Here is a 15,638-nt window from a genome sequence, read left to right as displayed (position 1 = left end):
TTCGCTATTTTGTCAACCAGATCACTAATTAGTATCTCAGCTATTAAAAAAAAAAAACTGGTTTAATTCTTAATTAGTAGGTAAGCATTGCATAGCCACATGTTTAGGATCAGCAAGCTCCACCCGAGGAAATAAAATAATAAAAAAAACTAAAATGAGAAAAACAAAAGAGGAAAGGGTAAGCACCAGATGAGGTATTCATTGTGACTGAGTGAAAATAATAAAGCCTCAAATTGAAGTCCTGGCATCTGAGTTCTGAATCTTCTGTGTGCAGTTTTCCATCACAGAAGAACCTAGACTTCCCCTTCCCAATACAATCACTGACTTTATATTGATCATAAACAATTTAACCAACGCTGTCAGCAATAATGTTACTGTGTTTTGGAGTTTGGACTTCTTCCAAAATCGTCACCTCCGTTATATGGGGACCCCAAGCAAAAAACAAAATAAGGAGGAGAAAAAAAACTAAAAGTCCTACCTATTTTCTTTTATAATGAATCATCCCAATATTCTCACCACCACCACCTTTTTTCTCTAAGCAATGGCATATTGTTTTTGATTGCAGAATTTGCAGGGTGCCCATATCTTTCCAAGCTCGAAAGTCTCTCTCAAACTCATCAATTCCAACTTTTTTCCCTAATTCTGATTCATATTTTTTAGGGTGGCTTTTACATCCACAAATGGTACCATCAAAGTGTAGCCACAGATTCTTCAAGTTTAGGATTAATAACGCAGTTTCATGCCAAAGTCCTACATATGATCATTTGATATTCTAAACTTTGTGGAAATTAATCCTCCTCCACAAGCTTATTTTCTTTCAAGTTCTAGTCCATTAGTTGACAAAATATTATTCCCTCTTCCCTACCACCACATCCACCTCTTAACAGTTTCCTCCATTTATTCTGTCCTTTTCTGAAACTAAATCTTGATTAGAATTGGATATATCTCATCTCTCTCTTTCTCTCTCTGTATTTAATTTCCTTGGTTCAACTTCATCTTTCACACAAATGGTTGCTAAGAACTACGAGTGTTCACGTGGGGTTGTGGAAATGGCTTGGATTATGCTTAGTGTTGATTACTCGAGGCTTTTCTGGTTGCTGTTCCGGGTCTTCTCCTATGAAAACCATGAGGGAAAGCCTCGGATCTTCTAGCACGCGCCACAGAATCTTTCATACACATCCCATATAAGTATTGTTGATTTATTAGTTTATAATTATTAGGTTTTATACGTACGTAGTATATAATCAAAGTGAAAAAGCTAGCCGGGACCTGTTTGGTCGGAGAGTTTCCGAGGTGGCTTGGATTCTCAGCCATGAACACCACCCGGTTGGGAAGGACGTGTGCCGATGGAGGCAAGCCACAGTTGCCTGCATACGTTGAAACGGATCCATCTGGTCGCTATGGACGTGTAAGTTTGATCTCTTCGTATTATTATTATATAAAATCTGTAAATGAAGTCACTTTTGTTGCATGTAAATTGCATTATTACATGCAGGGAAAATTACCCAATTTTGGATAATATCTTTCAAGAAGCATCCTTAATTCGATCTTTCTAGTTTTAATTCAAACTTGATACCATCAACTATGAAAATAATTTTTCTGATTTTTCTATGCATGCTTGGCAAATTTGTTAGGACAAAATTCACATTTTTCGTCAACTAATATGACAAAAATGTAAATTTGGATCATATTGAATAGAAAAATATAATCTTGAGCTATTTGGAGCATTTTTCCTGTTGTGCTCGTCAACCTTCATTTGTGAAATGGTATTAATTTGATTTAAAATGAAAAAAAAAAAAAAAGGTGTCATCCAAGATTCACTTTTAATATTTAATTAGCCCAATTGGATGATGCAGCCTTATTTATGTGTACAATAAACCTGTCCGGCATGAAGATCAGACACTTTCCACTCATACAGAGCGGCTCAATCGAGCCGAGCTAGCTAGCCATAGGCTCCTCCCAGACTTTTCTTAACAGCCATGCATGCATACCAAGCTTAGAATTATGATTGGTTTTAATGATAATTAGTGAGATCATGAGGACTAATTAAGAGGGCCTTTTGGTCTTAATTACTGTGTCATAAGCAGTTCAGGGAAATGCTTGGCAAAGGAGCCATGAAGACAGTTTACAAGGCATTTGATGAGGTCCTGGGAATGGAGGTGGCTTGGAACCAAGTCAAGCTCAAAGATGTCTTTGGTTCGCCGGACGAACTTCAGCGTCTCTACTCGGAGGTGCACCTCCTCAAGAACCTCAACCATGACTCCATCATCCAATACTACATGTCTTGGATCGACGCCAATCGGAGAACCTTCAACTTCATCACCGAAATGTTCACCTCCGGCACCCTCAGAGAGTAATGAACCACAACTTACAACTATAATATATATTAGCATGGAACACTTAAAAAAAATGTACGTGTTAAAGGTAGTTGAATGCTAGAACATACTATGAGTTGTAAACTCAAATGTCCTAAATTCAAATCCTTGTACTCGAAAAAAGAAACCAAACTAATTGAAACTGTTTGATTAATGAGGAATGCTGTGGAACTTGAAACAGGTACAGACAGAAGTACCAGCGAGTGAATATTGGAGCAGTGAAAAATTGGGCTCGGCAGATCTTGCGTGGACTTGCCTATCTGCACAAACTTGATCCACCTGTGATTCACAGAGACCTTAAGTGTGACAACATCTTTGTTAATGGCCATCTTGGGCAAGTCAAGATTGGTGATTTGGGTTTGGCAGCTGTTCTTCGTGGTTCCCATCATGCTCACAGTGTCATAGGCAATGATCTCCAACTCTCTCTAGTTAAGTGAATCTGATCTTCCTAATTTTCAATTTAATATGCTTCTTTTTTCATCAGGTACTCCGGAATTTATGGCACCCGAATTATACGAGGAGGAATATAATGAGCTAGTAGACATATACGCCTTTGGCATGTGTGTGCTGGAAATGCTCACTTCAGAATATCCATATAGCGAGTGCTCAAATCCTGCCCAAATTTACAAGAAAGTGACTTCAGTAAGTTTGGTGGTCACTTCAGTATGTGACACTTCATTTTTGGTAATTTACCATGTCTAATTAATGTGACTTCTTTTGTTTGCAGGGGAAGCTACCAAACGCGTTCTACAAGATTGAAGATTTGGAGGCGCAACGATTTGTAGGGAAGTGTTTGGAAAATGCCTCAAAGAGGTTGCCAGCACATGAGCTCTTGCTTGACCCTTTTCTAGCCTCTGATGATAGAGAGCTGCTGTCCACCCCAAGAATCCCATTTCAAAACTTGATGCCTAATGATGATTCAGCAGTGGTGGAGGTGGAGGAGGAGGAGGAGGAGGAGGAGGAGGAAGAGGAAGAGGAGCTACCTTTGGACTTGGGGGTTGATTTGAAAAGAAGCACAAACATGATCATTACTGGGAAAATGAATCCAGAGGATGATACAATTTTTCTCAAAGTTCAGATTTCGGACCGGGATGGTACTCCCTCTCTCAACCCTTTTGCACATATGACTAATTGATCATGCAGATTGAGGAGATCCTTAAAAATTCATAATCCATACTTTATGGTCTAAATTGTTATTTGCACATTGTTGATGATGGTGGTTTCTTAACAGGGCAAAATGCTAGGAACATATACTTTCCCTTTGACATTGTGAACGACACTGCAATTGCTGTAGCAACGGAGATGGTGAAAGAGCTAGAAATCAGTGACTGGGAACCTTCGGAGATCGCGGAGATGATAGAAAAAGAGATATCTTCTTTAATTCCAGGTCATAAGAAATGGGGCACACCCCAGGATTATCATGCTCATCGGCACAGCTTTAACTATGAAGATGAAGATGATGATCATGATCATGGTCACCATCCTTTCTACTCTTTCTCCTCCTGTTCTTCCTCCCAAAACTCTCTCCATGCTTTCAGCTCTCACTGTAAGACCCAATTCGATTGCGGGGAGAACATTTCTAATGACCAAGATTGGCTTCAAGGTATGTTCATTAAAAGGACTTCCTCCAACTAGTCTTTGCTTGTCTTTGACTGCATTTGGTCTGATATTTTGTCAATGCAGGTGATCTGTTTATCAATGATGATGCAAGTTCTCAGAGCTCCTTCAGCTCCTGCAACCACTCCAACATAAACTACTTCTCAGGCACTGAAGATGACCACCATGACTTAATCTCTTGCTTTGGAAAGAGCCACAAATCTAGATTTTGTCCTTCAGAAAGCAGGGCTGCAAATTGCTACAAACACTGCAATTCACAGCTGCATCATCAGAGACCTCATGAATTAAATCATCCTCTTTGTCATCATCAAAGGAAACTACCCAGGATTCAATCGCTTATAGACGTGCGAAGCCAATTGTTGCACCGGTCACTGGTGGAGGAGATCAACAAGAGGCGGTTGTTTAAGACTGTTGGGGCTGTGGAGAACATTGGATTTCAAACACCAGGAAGCTAGCTGCGGTGGTTCCTTGGTTGGCAAGTAGCAAGTTTCTTGACACTTGCTTTGTAGTAGCGTGTGTAAGTAATGCTTGTATAAATGTTGAGCCTTAAGAAATTTTTTAAGGTTCATAGTGAGAATATGCAGACTATGATTGTTATGAGCCTGCAACATTAATGCCGCAGAGTAAACTTCTATTTTGTGTAAATATTGTGCTCCTATTTACTAAGTTCAAAAAAATTAGAGACATAAACTAAAAGAAAAGTCATAATCATATGATAGCTTGCCTTGCAACTCATATTGAACGTCTCACCTTATGTTGCAGTCAGCACCATGTAGACGTGAAATCTCATCTTCTAGAACAAATTGAGGAAAGTGTTGTTGGAAAAGTGAAGCATAATTTAGTTTTGTTGGTTTTGCAAGGCATTGCAAACATGTTTGAGTTCCCACATTGGAACAATGGAGTTCTTTGGAAGTCTTTATAAGACTTACTCTTGGACATAGAATAGTTTGTATTGGCTATGCAAGTGGCCCAATTGAGTGGCTTGTGGGTATGGCATAAGGTTAAATGCCTAGTTAGTTGGGTCAATGGTTAATTAATACATTTAATTAATCAAAGGATAGGCCTTGGGGCTCTTGGGCTCTGTGATTCAAATAAAAATCAATTAGTTAATTATTTAAATTAAAATTTAATAACACACACAAATTCACGTATTACACAAATAATTCTGACATATTATTGAATAAGAATAACATATAGTATAAAAATTATATTAAAACATCAAATAGAGGTAGAAGATTAATATCTACTTTGGATATGTTCATAATTAATATCCATAAGGTACAAACCAATACAACTAGAATGGTCCATTTTTGTTATTAATTTTTTAATTAAATCGTATAGCCGCACGGCTATACTTCAATTTTTTAATTTAAAAAAAATAGTATAGCCGACCTGCTGTACCTATTTTTGACATGTGGCTTTAAACGATAGAGGTTCTTTTAAAAAAAAAAAAACAAGAGTACAGCCGCGCGGCTATACTCCATCTTTTGAAATTTTTTTAAAAAAGACGTGCTGACACGTGGCTGGAGTCTTTTTTATATTTAAAAATAGTATAGCCGAACGGCTATACTCAGTTTTGAAATTTTTTAAAGGAAGCCATGTGTTGACACGTGGCGGCAAATGGTTGGGCCCTTCTTATATTAAAAATTAGTATAGCCGGGCGGCTATACGCAGTTTTGAAATTTTTTAAAAAAGACAAGTGTTGACACGTGGCTCCAAATGGTTGGGGGACCTTTTTTATATAAAAATGGTATAGCCGCACGGCTATACTCAGCTTTGGATTTTTTTAAAGAGACAGGTGTTGACACGTGGCTCCAAATGGTTGGGGGACCTTTTTTATATTAAAAATAGTATAGCCGCACGGCTATACTCAGTTTTTTTATATATATATATATATACACATATGTAGGTACGTATTATTCAACAATACATTCGTGTTCTATACACGCCTGACGTTTTCTTTAAAAAGTAAACATACAATAGTCGTATTGTACATGTATGTACGTATTTCTAATGTTTTATACACGTATTTTTTATAAAATTTTCTATGACACACTGAAATTCAAATAAAAACCAATTAATTAATTATTTAAATTAAAAATTGCACGTACTTTTTACAAAAATTCACCTATCATACAAATAATTCTCAAATATTATTGAATAAGAATAACATATGGTATGCAAATTATATTAAAACATCAAATAGAGGAAGATTAATATCTACTTTGGATATATTGCAACTTAATGTCCATAAGGTACAAACCAATGCAACTAGGAGGGTCCTTTTTTGTTATTAATTTTTTATTTAAATAGTATAGACGTGCGCCTATACTTCAATTTTTTAATTTTAAAAAAATAGTATAGCCGACCGGCTATACCTATTTTTGACACGTGGCTTTAAACGAAAGAGGTTCTTCTTTATGTTTTTTTTTTAAAAAGAGTACAGCCGCACGGCTATACGCCAGGTTTTTAATTTTTTTTAAAAAGACGTGCTGACACGTGGCTGGAGTCTTTTTTATATTTAAAAATAGTATAGCCGAACGGCTATACTCAGTTTTGAAATTTTTTTAAGGAAGCCATGTGTTGACACGTGGCTGCAAATGGTTGGGCCCTTTTTTATATTAAAAATTAGTATAGCCGGTCGGCTATACTCAGTTTTGAAATTTTTTAAAAAAGACATGTGTTGACACGTGGCTCCAAATGGTTGGGGGGCCTTTTTTATATGAAAAAATAGTATAGCCGCACGGCTATACGCAGCTTTGAATTTTTGTAAAGACACGTGTTGACACGTGGCTCCAAATGGCTGGGGGCCTTTTTTAAATTAAAAAATAGTATAGCCGCACGGTTATACGCAGTCTTTTTATAATATATATATGTAGATATGTATTTTTCAACAATACATTCGTGTTCTATACACGCCTGACGTTTTCTTTAAAAAGCAAACATACAATAGTCATATTGTACGTGTACGTACGTATTTCTAATGTTTTATACATGTATTTTTTACAAAAGTTTTTGTTATAGACAGAAATTCAAAGATAAACCAATTAGTTAATTATTTAAATTAAAATTTTCCCGTACTTTTTACAAAATTTTCAGTAACACACAAATTCACGTATTATACAAATAATTCTCAAATATTATTGAATAAGAATAACATATGGTATAAAAATTATATTAAAACATCAAATAGAGGAAGATTAATATCTACTTTGGTTATATTGCAAATTAATATCCATAAGCTACAAACCAATGCAACTAGGAGGGTCCTTTTTTGTTTTTAATTTTTTAATTAAATAGTATAGCCGGGCGGCTATACTCAGTTCTGAAATTTTGTTAAGAAAGACATGTGTTGATCCGTGGCGCCAAATGACTAGGGGTCTTTTTTGCATCAATCGGTTATGTAAGTATAATGTTAGTGACTTTGACCCGTTGATGTAATTGGATTTTACAGTACATCCGTAGTTGATAATTCAAGTAGATCACACAATGCAGTTCATAACTACTTTCACGCATACGGACTAATCACTCGTGTTGTAGTTAGCTTGGGCCATAAAATGTGGGCCATGAGCAACCACGAACGCTGACATGGCCCATGGGTCCCATGCCACCAAACTCGCAACTCACAACTCAAACAACTCGAACGTGCAATGCAATCAATTAAAATTAAAAAAAGGTTTTTTTAAGGAAAAAGGAAAAAGAACAAGCAAATTGCCACCCTTTCATGTTTCATACGATAACTGATCAACCTCACCAGTGAATTAGTGATCACCACCACGCCACTCTGATTCAGTCAGCTGTTATCCTGCTCCACCATGGCTATCATGCGCGGGAGGAGCCGGTTAACGTCGGGGGCGCCACCGCCTTCACCGATCCCGACTGCCAAAGGATCGCGCTCTGCATCCAACGAGAACTTCACGCAATTCCTCGACAAGTGCCTGCAAATCCCCGACCTCGCATGGCCACCTCAGCTTCACCCTCACTTCTCAGGCACACGCCATCCCGTTCCCGCCGAAGTCGATCTCCGATCGCTCTCCAGCGACGCCATCGCCCGGCTTCTCGTATCGGCCAGAGAATCCGGCGCGTTTCGGATCACCAATCACGGGATTTCGGCCGAGGAGTTGGGATCGGTGGTTCGGGAAGCCGAATCGGTTTTCGGAAATGACGGAAATCTCACTCGACGTTTCATTGAGCGCACTGGCAATCGTGAGGAGATTAAATGGGTTCGTGAATCGGGCCAAAAAGTGGCGGAGGACGAAAAATATCAGGTCTTTTGGTAATTAAGCACCCGAAACTCTGTATCTTATTTATCGGGTTATTGCAGTTAGTTAACCCAAGTTTTAATTTTTAATGAAGTACTAATTCTCCTAATTCATTTGCAGTAAAAGTATGGAGAAGGTTGCAAGCAAAGTTGAAGCAATTGCAGATCAAGTGAGTGAAGTTTTGTTCGCAAATGCAGAGAAGCAAGTTGAGAAGAAGATGAGAAGTGAACTGGGAAAAGTTAGGCTATACAGATACAATCATCAAGATCATTCAATGGAGCAAAACCCAAGTAGTAATTATTTGCAGAATGAGATCATTAATGGAAATAATTTGCGTGAGTGTGAGGATCATCATGCTTTGTGCCTTCACCTTCCGCTTGAGCATTCCCAGTTCAACATCCGATCAGAGGGAGAGGGAGGCTCTCTGTGTTTTGATGCAGGGCCAGAGACTCTAGTTGTCACTGTTGGAAATCAGCTTGAGGTAATTCGGCTAAGCTCTAGCTTCCATCTGGTTGATTGGTTTAGCTTCTTCATCTGCTGAATTAATTACTTGGGTTTGTTTTCATTTGGAGCCTGCAGGGGTTTAAATGTGTTTCAGGGGAAATGATCTTTGTCCCAGACATCATTAGAAGCCAAGCCTCTTTTTCCATACAATTCAAAGTCCCACTGCTTTCGAATTCGAGAAAAAAGTCTAACACAGTTTCAATTACTGATCAAATTTTCATTGCAGTCATCCTCTGTTTACTATACATGATTTTTGTGTTTGTATATACATACATTACAACAACATAGACACCATTGAAAAAAAACACTATTTTCTCTACTACTTGGGTGAGATTAATTGATTGGTTTTGAGGTTTTTTGTTTTTTAAGAATCTTATACGAGGATACAATGATCATGTACAGTATGGGATCCATGGCTTGAAGGGTTTTGGTTTGTTCATACCACTGAATTGTATTGTATGTGCAGAGTTCAAAGATTTTGTGTCACCAGTTTGATTCATTTGTGGCTGAGTTATCGAATTTCAGTATTGTACTGAATTGGATTGTGTATCTATTGAGTGATTATTACAAACATTATATTGATTACGATGTTGTAAATCTTCAGTTTATTATGTATTTTTACACCAGTAACAGCAATTAGGTGTTGAGTTGAGCCCATAATGTGTCTCAAATTGTTGCATGCAATAAGATGATTTTTATGTATTCAATCCTAAAATCAATTGAGTGATTCCGGCATTGAACAGACTCCACCTAATTGGATATATTCTTTTTCAGATTTTGGGTGCACTAAGTAGATTGATGGGTGCATAGAACATCGCTCATAATGAAATGAAATGAATCTTTATAGTCCAATTAGGTTTGGGCCAATGTTGTGTTCAATTCCAAATGTTTCCAGTGAGGCCTGCAATCCGAGGACGCCCCATTGTATAGCCGTGCGGCTATACGTTTAAGGTATTTAATTTTTGGGGTATGGCCGCGCGTCTATACTTGTACGATATTATAATTTTGGGGTAGAGCCGTGCGGCTATACGTATAAGCTATTATATTTATCAAGTATCGCTGCGCGGGTATACTTTTAAGCTATTATCTTTTGGAGAATAGTCGCGCGTCTATACTTTTAAGATATTCTATTTTTGAAGTATAGCCGCATGTCTATACATGTACAATATTATATTTTTGGGGTAGCGCCGTGCTGCTATACGAGTATAGCCGCTAAGGTATTCTTTTTTGGAGAATAGTCGCGCGGCTACACTTTTAAGATATTCTATTTTTAGTATGTCCGCCCGGCTATACTTGTAAGATATTATATTTTTGGAGTATAGCCGCCCGGCTATACTGTTAAAATATTCTATTTTTGGAAGACCTTGCAACAAGCAGGGCCTACTACAAATTTACCAGTAGATATTGAGGTATAAATTTCGCATGCGCACCCAGGAACGTTCTGAAGTGATGACCAACACTTTGCTATGTCACTCGGGTTCCCTGGCGGCATTAGCCCTGGGATCTTAGGCTTTAGTACCATTGATTCAGTTTGAATTGCTGTTGATGGTTTCTAAGGCTTGTCTTAGCTTATACACAGGTCTTTCTAGGCTTTTTAGACATATTATACGCATGTCGTCCTTCAGTGTCCTCTTTGCACAAAGAGTTACAAGCAAGCAAATAGGTTGTTGATTTTCTTTTCACTCTTCTGTCTTTGCATGTTGGCGGTTAACATTTGCATGTTTGACTAACACGGACACCTTGCAACTCAAACCCTTGTCATGTCACGCAAATTCTTACTTCAATTTCTAAACACAAATGTAGTTTTGTTTCTGAAGTGGCAGTTTGGAAGCTTATAAAAGCTTTTTGATGCCTTGCATTACTGCTCCTCCTATTTTTCACACCAGATTAATCCATACTCATGCGAACGTGTGACAAAATTACATGTTCTAGTGATCTATTATCTTCTCTCTCTTTACCTATCAAATTTCTCTCCTCTTACTTGATCTATGAAGTTCATCATCCATTCCAAAGAATAAACTCATCCATGTAATTATGGATCAGTCTTCTTGACGCCATCAATGGCAATCACCAAAAATAAGGTGAAACTCCTAGTCCATGTAAAAAAGCCACAAAATTCTGTTTGCTGAAGCTACCATAGAGCTGTTAGTTGACTTTTTCACTGTGTTTGGCCTCTAAACTAGTGAAGTCTGAAGATACAATACAACTAATATGAAAAAGCAAATACAAATCAAAACGAATTGTAAATCTGGCTGTTGGTTTAGTTAATGAATGCCAACTAGAGGAAATAAATACATATTTATTCACTCATCCGTAGATTATATTACCTATGTATAGGTAACGACAGATTTGTATATGTAGTGTTGCTTTGTGGTCGACTGATGATGTAGAGTCTCCCAGGTGATCCTCCACCTTCTTGATCCATTCACCATTGCCATTTTTGAATTTAGGATACTTCTTTTATGAAGCTTATAAAGTAGGTCTTTGAAAGCTTAAGCACATGCTCTTTCTTCTCTGTCCTTAATATCCCCTCAATGGCTACCACTAACAGCGCTAGCGTGAGTTTGAAGCTTCTGATTGACACTAAAAAAATAGGCCCATTTTAATACAATGTTTAAGGCCATTTTACAAAACCCAACCGGTTAGTTATATTAAAAATTAGGTCAGATATCTTCTTCTTCCCAGCGTCGCCTTCTCCTTCCTTTCTGTCTCGATCTCTCTCTCTCTCTCTCTCCGTCTTTCTTCCTAACAAGCAGCGGATCCTGCGTGCTTCAACCGCCCTTCGTCCACGCCTCAACGGCAAAACGCCCGCCCAGACCCGACTAGAGCCGCCTAGGGCGCCTAGAGCCGCCTAGGGCGCCTAGAGCCGCCTAGGGCTCCTAGAGCCGCCTAGGGCCGCCTAGGGCGGCCTAGAGCAGCCTAGGGCCGCCTAGAGCCGCCTAGGCGCCACCGAACTCCCTGGCGCTTACCCCTAAGGATTAGGGTGAAATTGCGGCGGTGTCCTCCTGCCAAGCGCCTAGGCGCCGCCTAGGCCGATTTTTCGAACCTATTTAAGATTGCAGTTTTTTAGTGGAAATAAACACATATATTCACTCATCTGTAGATTATATTCCCTATGTGTATAGGTAATGACAGATTTGTATATGTAGAGTTGCGTTGTGGTCGACTGATGATGCAGAGTCCAAGGTGACCCTCTACCTTCTTGATCCGTTCACCATTGCCATTTTTGAATAATTTTGAATTCATTAAGATACTTTTTTGGTGAAGGTCTGTCCTTAATATCCCCTCAATGGCTACCACCAACAGCGCTAGCGTGAGTTTGAAGCTTCTGATTGACCCAAAAAGCCACAAAGTTCTGTTTGCTGAAGCAAGCAAGGAAGTTGTTGATTTCCTTTTCAGTTTTCTGTCTTTGCATGTTGCAACTGTTACTAGGCTCCTCTCAACTGATGGTATGGTTGGTTGCTTAGGCAACCTTTACCAGAGTGCCGAAAGCCTTAGTGTCAACTCCTACTTGCCACTCAATCTTAAGGACACCCTGCTCAAACCCAAAACAACAATTTCTGCGGCCAATATCCTTCAATTGCCATTGCCGACCAACAATGACTAGAATCTTTCTAAATTGTTCTACATTTGTGTGAGGTGCAGTAACCGTATTCCTGAGAGCTATGGAATCCCTTGTCCACAGTGCAGATCATGTAACATTTCCACCCCGGTGTCTTATGTTTCTCCATCTGCTCCTACTGGAGCAACCTCCAGCAATATTAAGGCAGGCTATGTCAAGGGTGGTGTTATTTACATGATAGTGGATAATTTGGAAGTGAAGCCAATGACCACCGAATCAAGTGTTGCAGTACTTCAAAAGTTCAATGTGAAGGGGATTGATGCACTTCAAGTTAAGGAGGCTTCATGTCCTATATATTTCTCTAACTCTTATCAGTGGCTTGTTGATCTATTTAGAGAGCTAAATGTCTTACGTGTATATTTCTCTCTCTTGTAGGGTTTGAAGTTGGTGAAGGCATCATCGGAGTCAAATACCGCTCTTACCAATGTCTTCCTTGGAAAGAAACAGCACAAACTTTTCAACTTTGGTCCTCTAGCGACATTGAGCTTTTGGGGTTTCATTTTACTTTAGATCATGTAAACTTTGGTCCATTGATTCTATTGGTTTCATTCATTATATCTCAGAAAACTCACAATCATTCAGCTTTATCGTTGATCCAGAACAAATAAGGAGGCCAATTTTGTACTGAGGGAGGTTGAAGAAATCAAGCTCATCTATATATACTGATTCAAAATATCTGAAGAAACTGATGAATTGTCGAAGCCTATCCTCCTGATTGACACAAGGGGCCATCTGAGTGCAGCCGTTTCTCTACGATTGCATTTTAACTTTAATTTCACAACATATCAAAAGCAGCTACTGCGTATAATTTAGAATTGAACTCAAACAATTTGGACTGGTTTATATTAAATGAGTATAGCCAAGCGGCTAGACTCGGTGTTTTTAAAAAAAAAAAATTGCTTTTGAAAGTATGTTTAGGTCAATAAATTGTTTTTTTATTATAAATAATATCTTAGCCTAATTTAATTACTTTCTTTAGTAATTATGTTCTAACTATTATTTCTCTAGTGAATAATTAGTATTAAATATTTTAATTAACATCATAAATGATATTACTTAATAAATAGTATTTAGTTTTTAAATTTTTTGAAATTAATACTCTACCACCGACATAGACCCCTGTTTCAGATATAGGAACTCTGACTTCTTTGCATTTCTGTAGGAAGGTGGATAAAATTGCTCTGAGAAGACCTGCTGAAATTCTTCCCAGTTTATGGTAGCCGGATTCTCATAACCTCTTTTCACAGCTTTCCACTAGTGGTATGCATTTCCCTTCAGCAAAAAAGTGGCCAAGTGGACTCTATCCCCATATGGGCATTCCAAAACCTCAAAGATTCTCTCCACATCTGTAATCCATGACTCGGCTTCCGCTGGGTCTGTGCTACCCATGAACTCTCTTACTCCAAGTTCCTTAACTCTTTTAGTTTCTGAACTTTCAGTACCCCGCCTCCCACGCAAAGCCATGGTCATAGTGTGTGTAAACTGGCTAAGCACATTTCTCAAATCCAAGGCATTATCTCCAGCAGGTGGAGATGGTGGAGGCAAAGGCACTGGTAGTGAAGGAGGTGGTGACGGAGATGGAGGTGGCAGATTCGGCCCCCATCACTGACTCCGACCCCTTGTTCTAGCTCTGCGAGTTGACATGGTTCTACACAAAGAAACCATAAAATCATTATATCAACAATGTAACAAAAGTGCAAAAGTCAAAGAAAAATGAACCTAATGCTCTGATACCAAGCTGACAGGACCCACCCTGAAATTTTTCGGAAACCGAAGCGGACCCCGTCTTTGTTACCGACATCACCCAGATGTCGGGCCCATTTACTAAAAACTGAGACTTTCTACCAAAAATTTAGCAGTCTCCCCTGTAAAATGCACAAACCCAACAAAATTTCAACATGCATAATATACATAATATAATCCCAACCAGCAGCATGCTTCCAACATACAACAAAACATACTAAATGGCCTCCGGCCTCACAAGTAAAATCTAACATGGGCAATAACAGAGCATCTAACAAATTTAGTTTACAACAACAGTTAAGTATAAGGAAATTACTCAAATCCTAATCTACGGAAGTTCACAGTTCGAGCCTCGTACACCACTTGCAGGCTTCCTGGAGCGACTACTATCTTGATGGCGCAAAACAGAAAACATGTGAGTAGACAAAAACAAGATTTGCATTTAAAACAACATAATAACTCCACCGTATAAAAATAATGCCCAAAGCATGCAGATTCACATTTCATAATCAAAAGCTCAAAAACATATTTCATTGAAAACTCTTTAAAACCACAAATCACTCCATCCATAAACCTCATTCCCACAATTTTACTGCTCCAACCAACCCACTGATAGACTCTAATTTCTTCACACTCACAACTATATATATACATATAAATATAACTATACAATATACCCATCACACTACCTAGGTACCGGGAAAACAATCCAACCGGAGGATTTTTGACTAGTCCGCAGGATTTTCAGGTGCTATCCTGCGTCTAGGGATGAGCGGTCCAACCGGGGGATGAAACTTCATAGCTCACACACCGGAACATCCAATGTTATGTGTAGCTCCAATACTAAGTCCTACGCACTTGTGACAACTTGAGGATCTCATTAGGACAAAATGTAGCTTCACCACCCTTGCCCACGCGCCGCCACAAGCGCCGGCAGCGCGTGGGTGTGTAGAGTAAATTCCGACCAAGGAAAAACTCCACACCACCGCTCACCCTTCCTATCCTAGATACTACTCGAGGCAAGGATCATTTCATTCAACTATGGGAAGGTCTAATTCGGACGGTAATTGGCTAGAATTTCACTTTGAAATCCAGCCAAAACCTAGGTTTCGAATTCGGTTTCCCAAACTAAAAATTGATCCAATCCTAACCCATAGACAGCTAGAACAGATAAAAAGAGAGAGAAACCCCACCTTTTTCACCGAAAATGGAAGGCGGAGATGGCGGTGCAACGACGGAAAATTCCGGGTTGAACCAATCGATACTGCCGACGATTCTTGAGTTTTCCGGTTGGGAAACTGGTGGTTCGGGTTCGGGACTTCGAGCCAGAGCTAATGGGACCGGTGCTGTTGATCGAGGTGGCCGAAAATGGTGGCGGGGTGGTGGTTTCTGGTTCGGTGAACAGTAGCACCAAGGGGGGAAGAGGGGGGGTTTCGCGCACAGAGAGAGAGAGAGAGTATGTGTGTGTGTGTGTGTGGGGGGGGGGGGGGGGGGGGGGGAAAAAAAAAAAAAAAA

The 15,638-nt window shown here is 39.1% G+C and overlaps 2 protein-coding genes across 2 annotated transcripts; both read left to right on the top strand.

The window, feature by feature from the left end:
• LOC18772743 (probable serine/threonine-protein kinase WNK5) lies at nucleotides 463-4,727 on the top strand. The gene is made up of 7 exons (XM_020566779.1): nucleotides 463-1,408; nucleotides 2,088-2,353; nucleotides 2,557-2,780; nucleotides 2,860-3,017; nucleotides 3,103-3,469; nucleotides 3,607-3,978; nucleotides 4,059-4,727. Exons 1-7 carry the CDS (start codon nucleotides 1,313-1,315, stop codon nucleotides 4,445-4,447), a joined length of 1,872 nt encoding a protein of 623 aa, XP_020422368.1. The 5' UTR covers nucleotides 463-1,312; the 3' UTR covers nucleotides 4,448-4,727.
• On the top strand, nucleotides 7,660-9,364 carry LOC18773305. Its single transcript, XM_020565218.1, has 3 exons — nucleotides 7,660-8,268; nucleotides 8,375-8,735; nucleotides 8,834-9,364. The coding sequence occupies exons 1-3, from the start codon at nucleotides 7,808-7,810 to the stop codon at nucleotides 9,044-9,046; spliced, it is 1,035 nt and encodes a 344-aa protein (XP_020420807.1). The 5' UTR covers nucleotides 7,660-7,807; the 3' UTR covers nucleotides 9,047-9,364.

This window comes from Prunus persica, chromosome G6, assembly GCF_000346465.2.
Source record: "Prunus persica cultivar Lovell chromosome G6, Prunus_persica_NCBIv2, whole genome shotgun sequence".
Lineage (NCBI taxonomy): Eukaryota > Viridiplantae > Streptophyta > Magnoliopsida > Rosales > Rosaceae > Prunus > Prunus persica.
This window is presented reverse-complemented; position numbering and strand designations above follow the sequence as displayed.

Bases quoted from the DNA above. Each gene is read 5' to 3' on its own strand.
- LOC18772743 (XM_020566779.1), top strand. From the start codon at position 1,313: ATGAACACCACCCGGTTGGGAAGGACGTGTGCCGATGGAGGCAAGCCA. The intron at 2,354-2,556 runs GTAATGAACCAC...AACTTGAAACAG, and splicing joins ACCTCCGGCACCCTCAGAGA to GTACAGACAGAAGTACCAGC. The intron at 2,781-2,859 runs GCAATGATCTCC...TTTTTTCATCAG, and splicing joins TCATGCTCACAGTGTCATAG to GTACTCCGGAATTTATGGCA.
- LOC18773305 (XM_020565218.1), top strand. From the start codon at position 7,808: ATGGCTATCATGCGCGGGAGGAGCCGGTTAACGTCGGGGGCGCCACCG. The intron at 8,269-8,374 runs GTAATTAAGCAC...ATTCATTTGCAG, and splicing joins GAAAAATATCAGGTCTTTTG to TAAAAGTATGGAGAAGGTTG. The intron at 8,736-8,833 runs GTAATTCGGCTA...TGGAGCCTGCAG, and splicing joins CTGTTGGAAATCAGCTTGAG to GGGTTTAAATGTGTTTCAGG.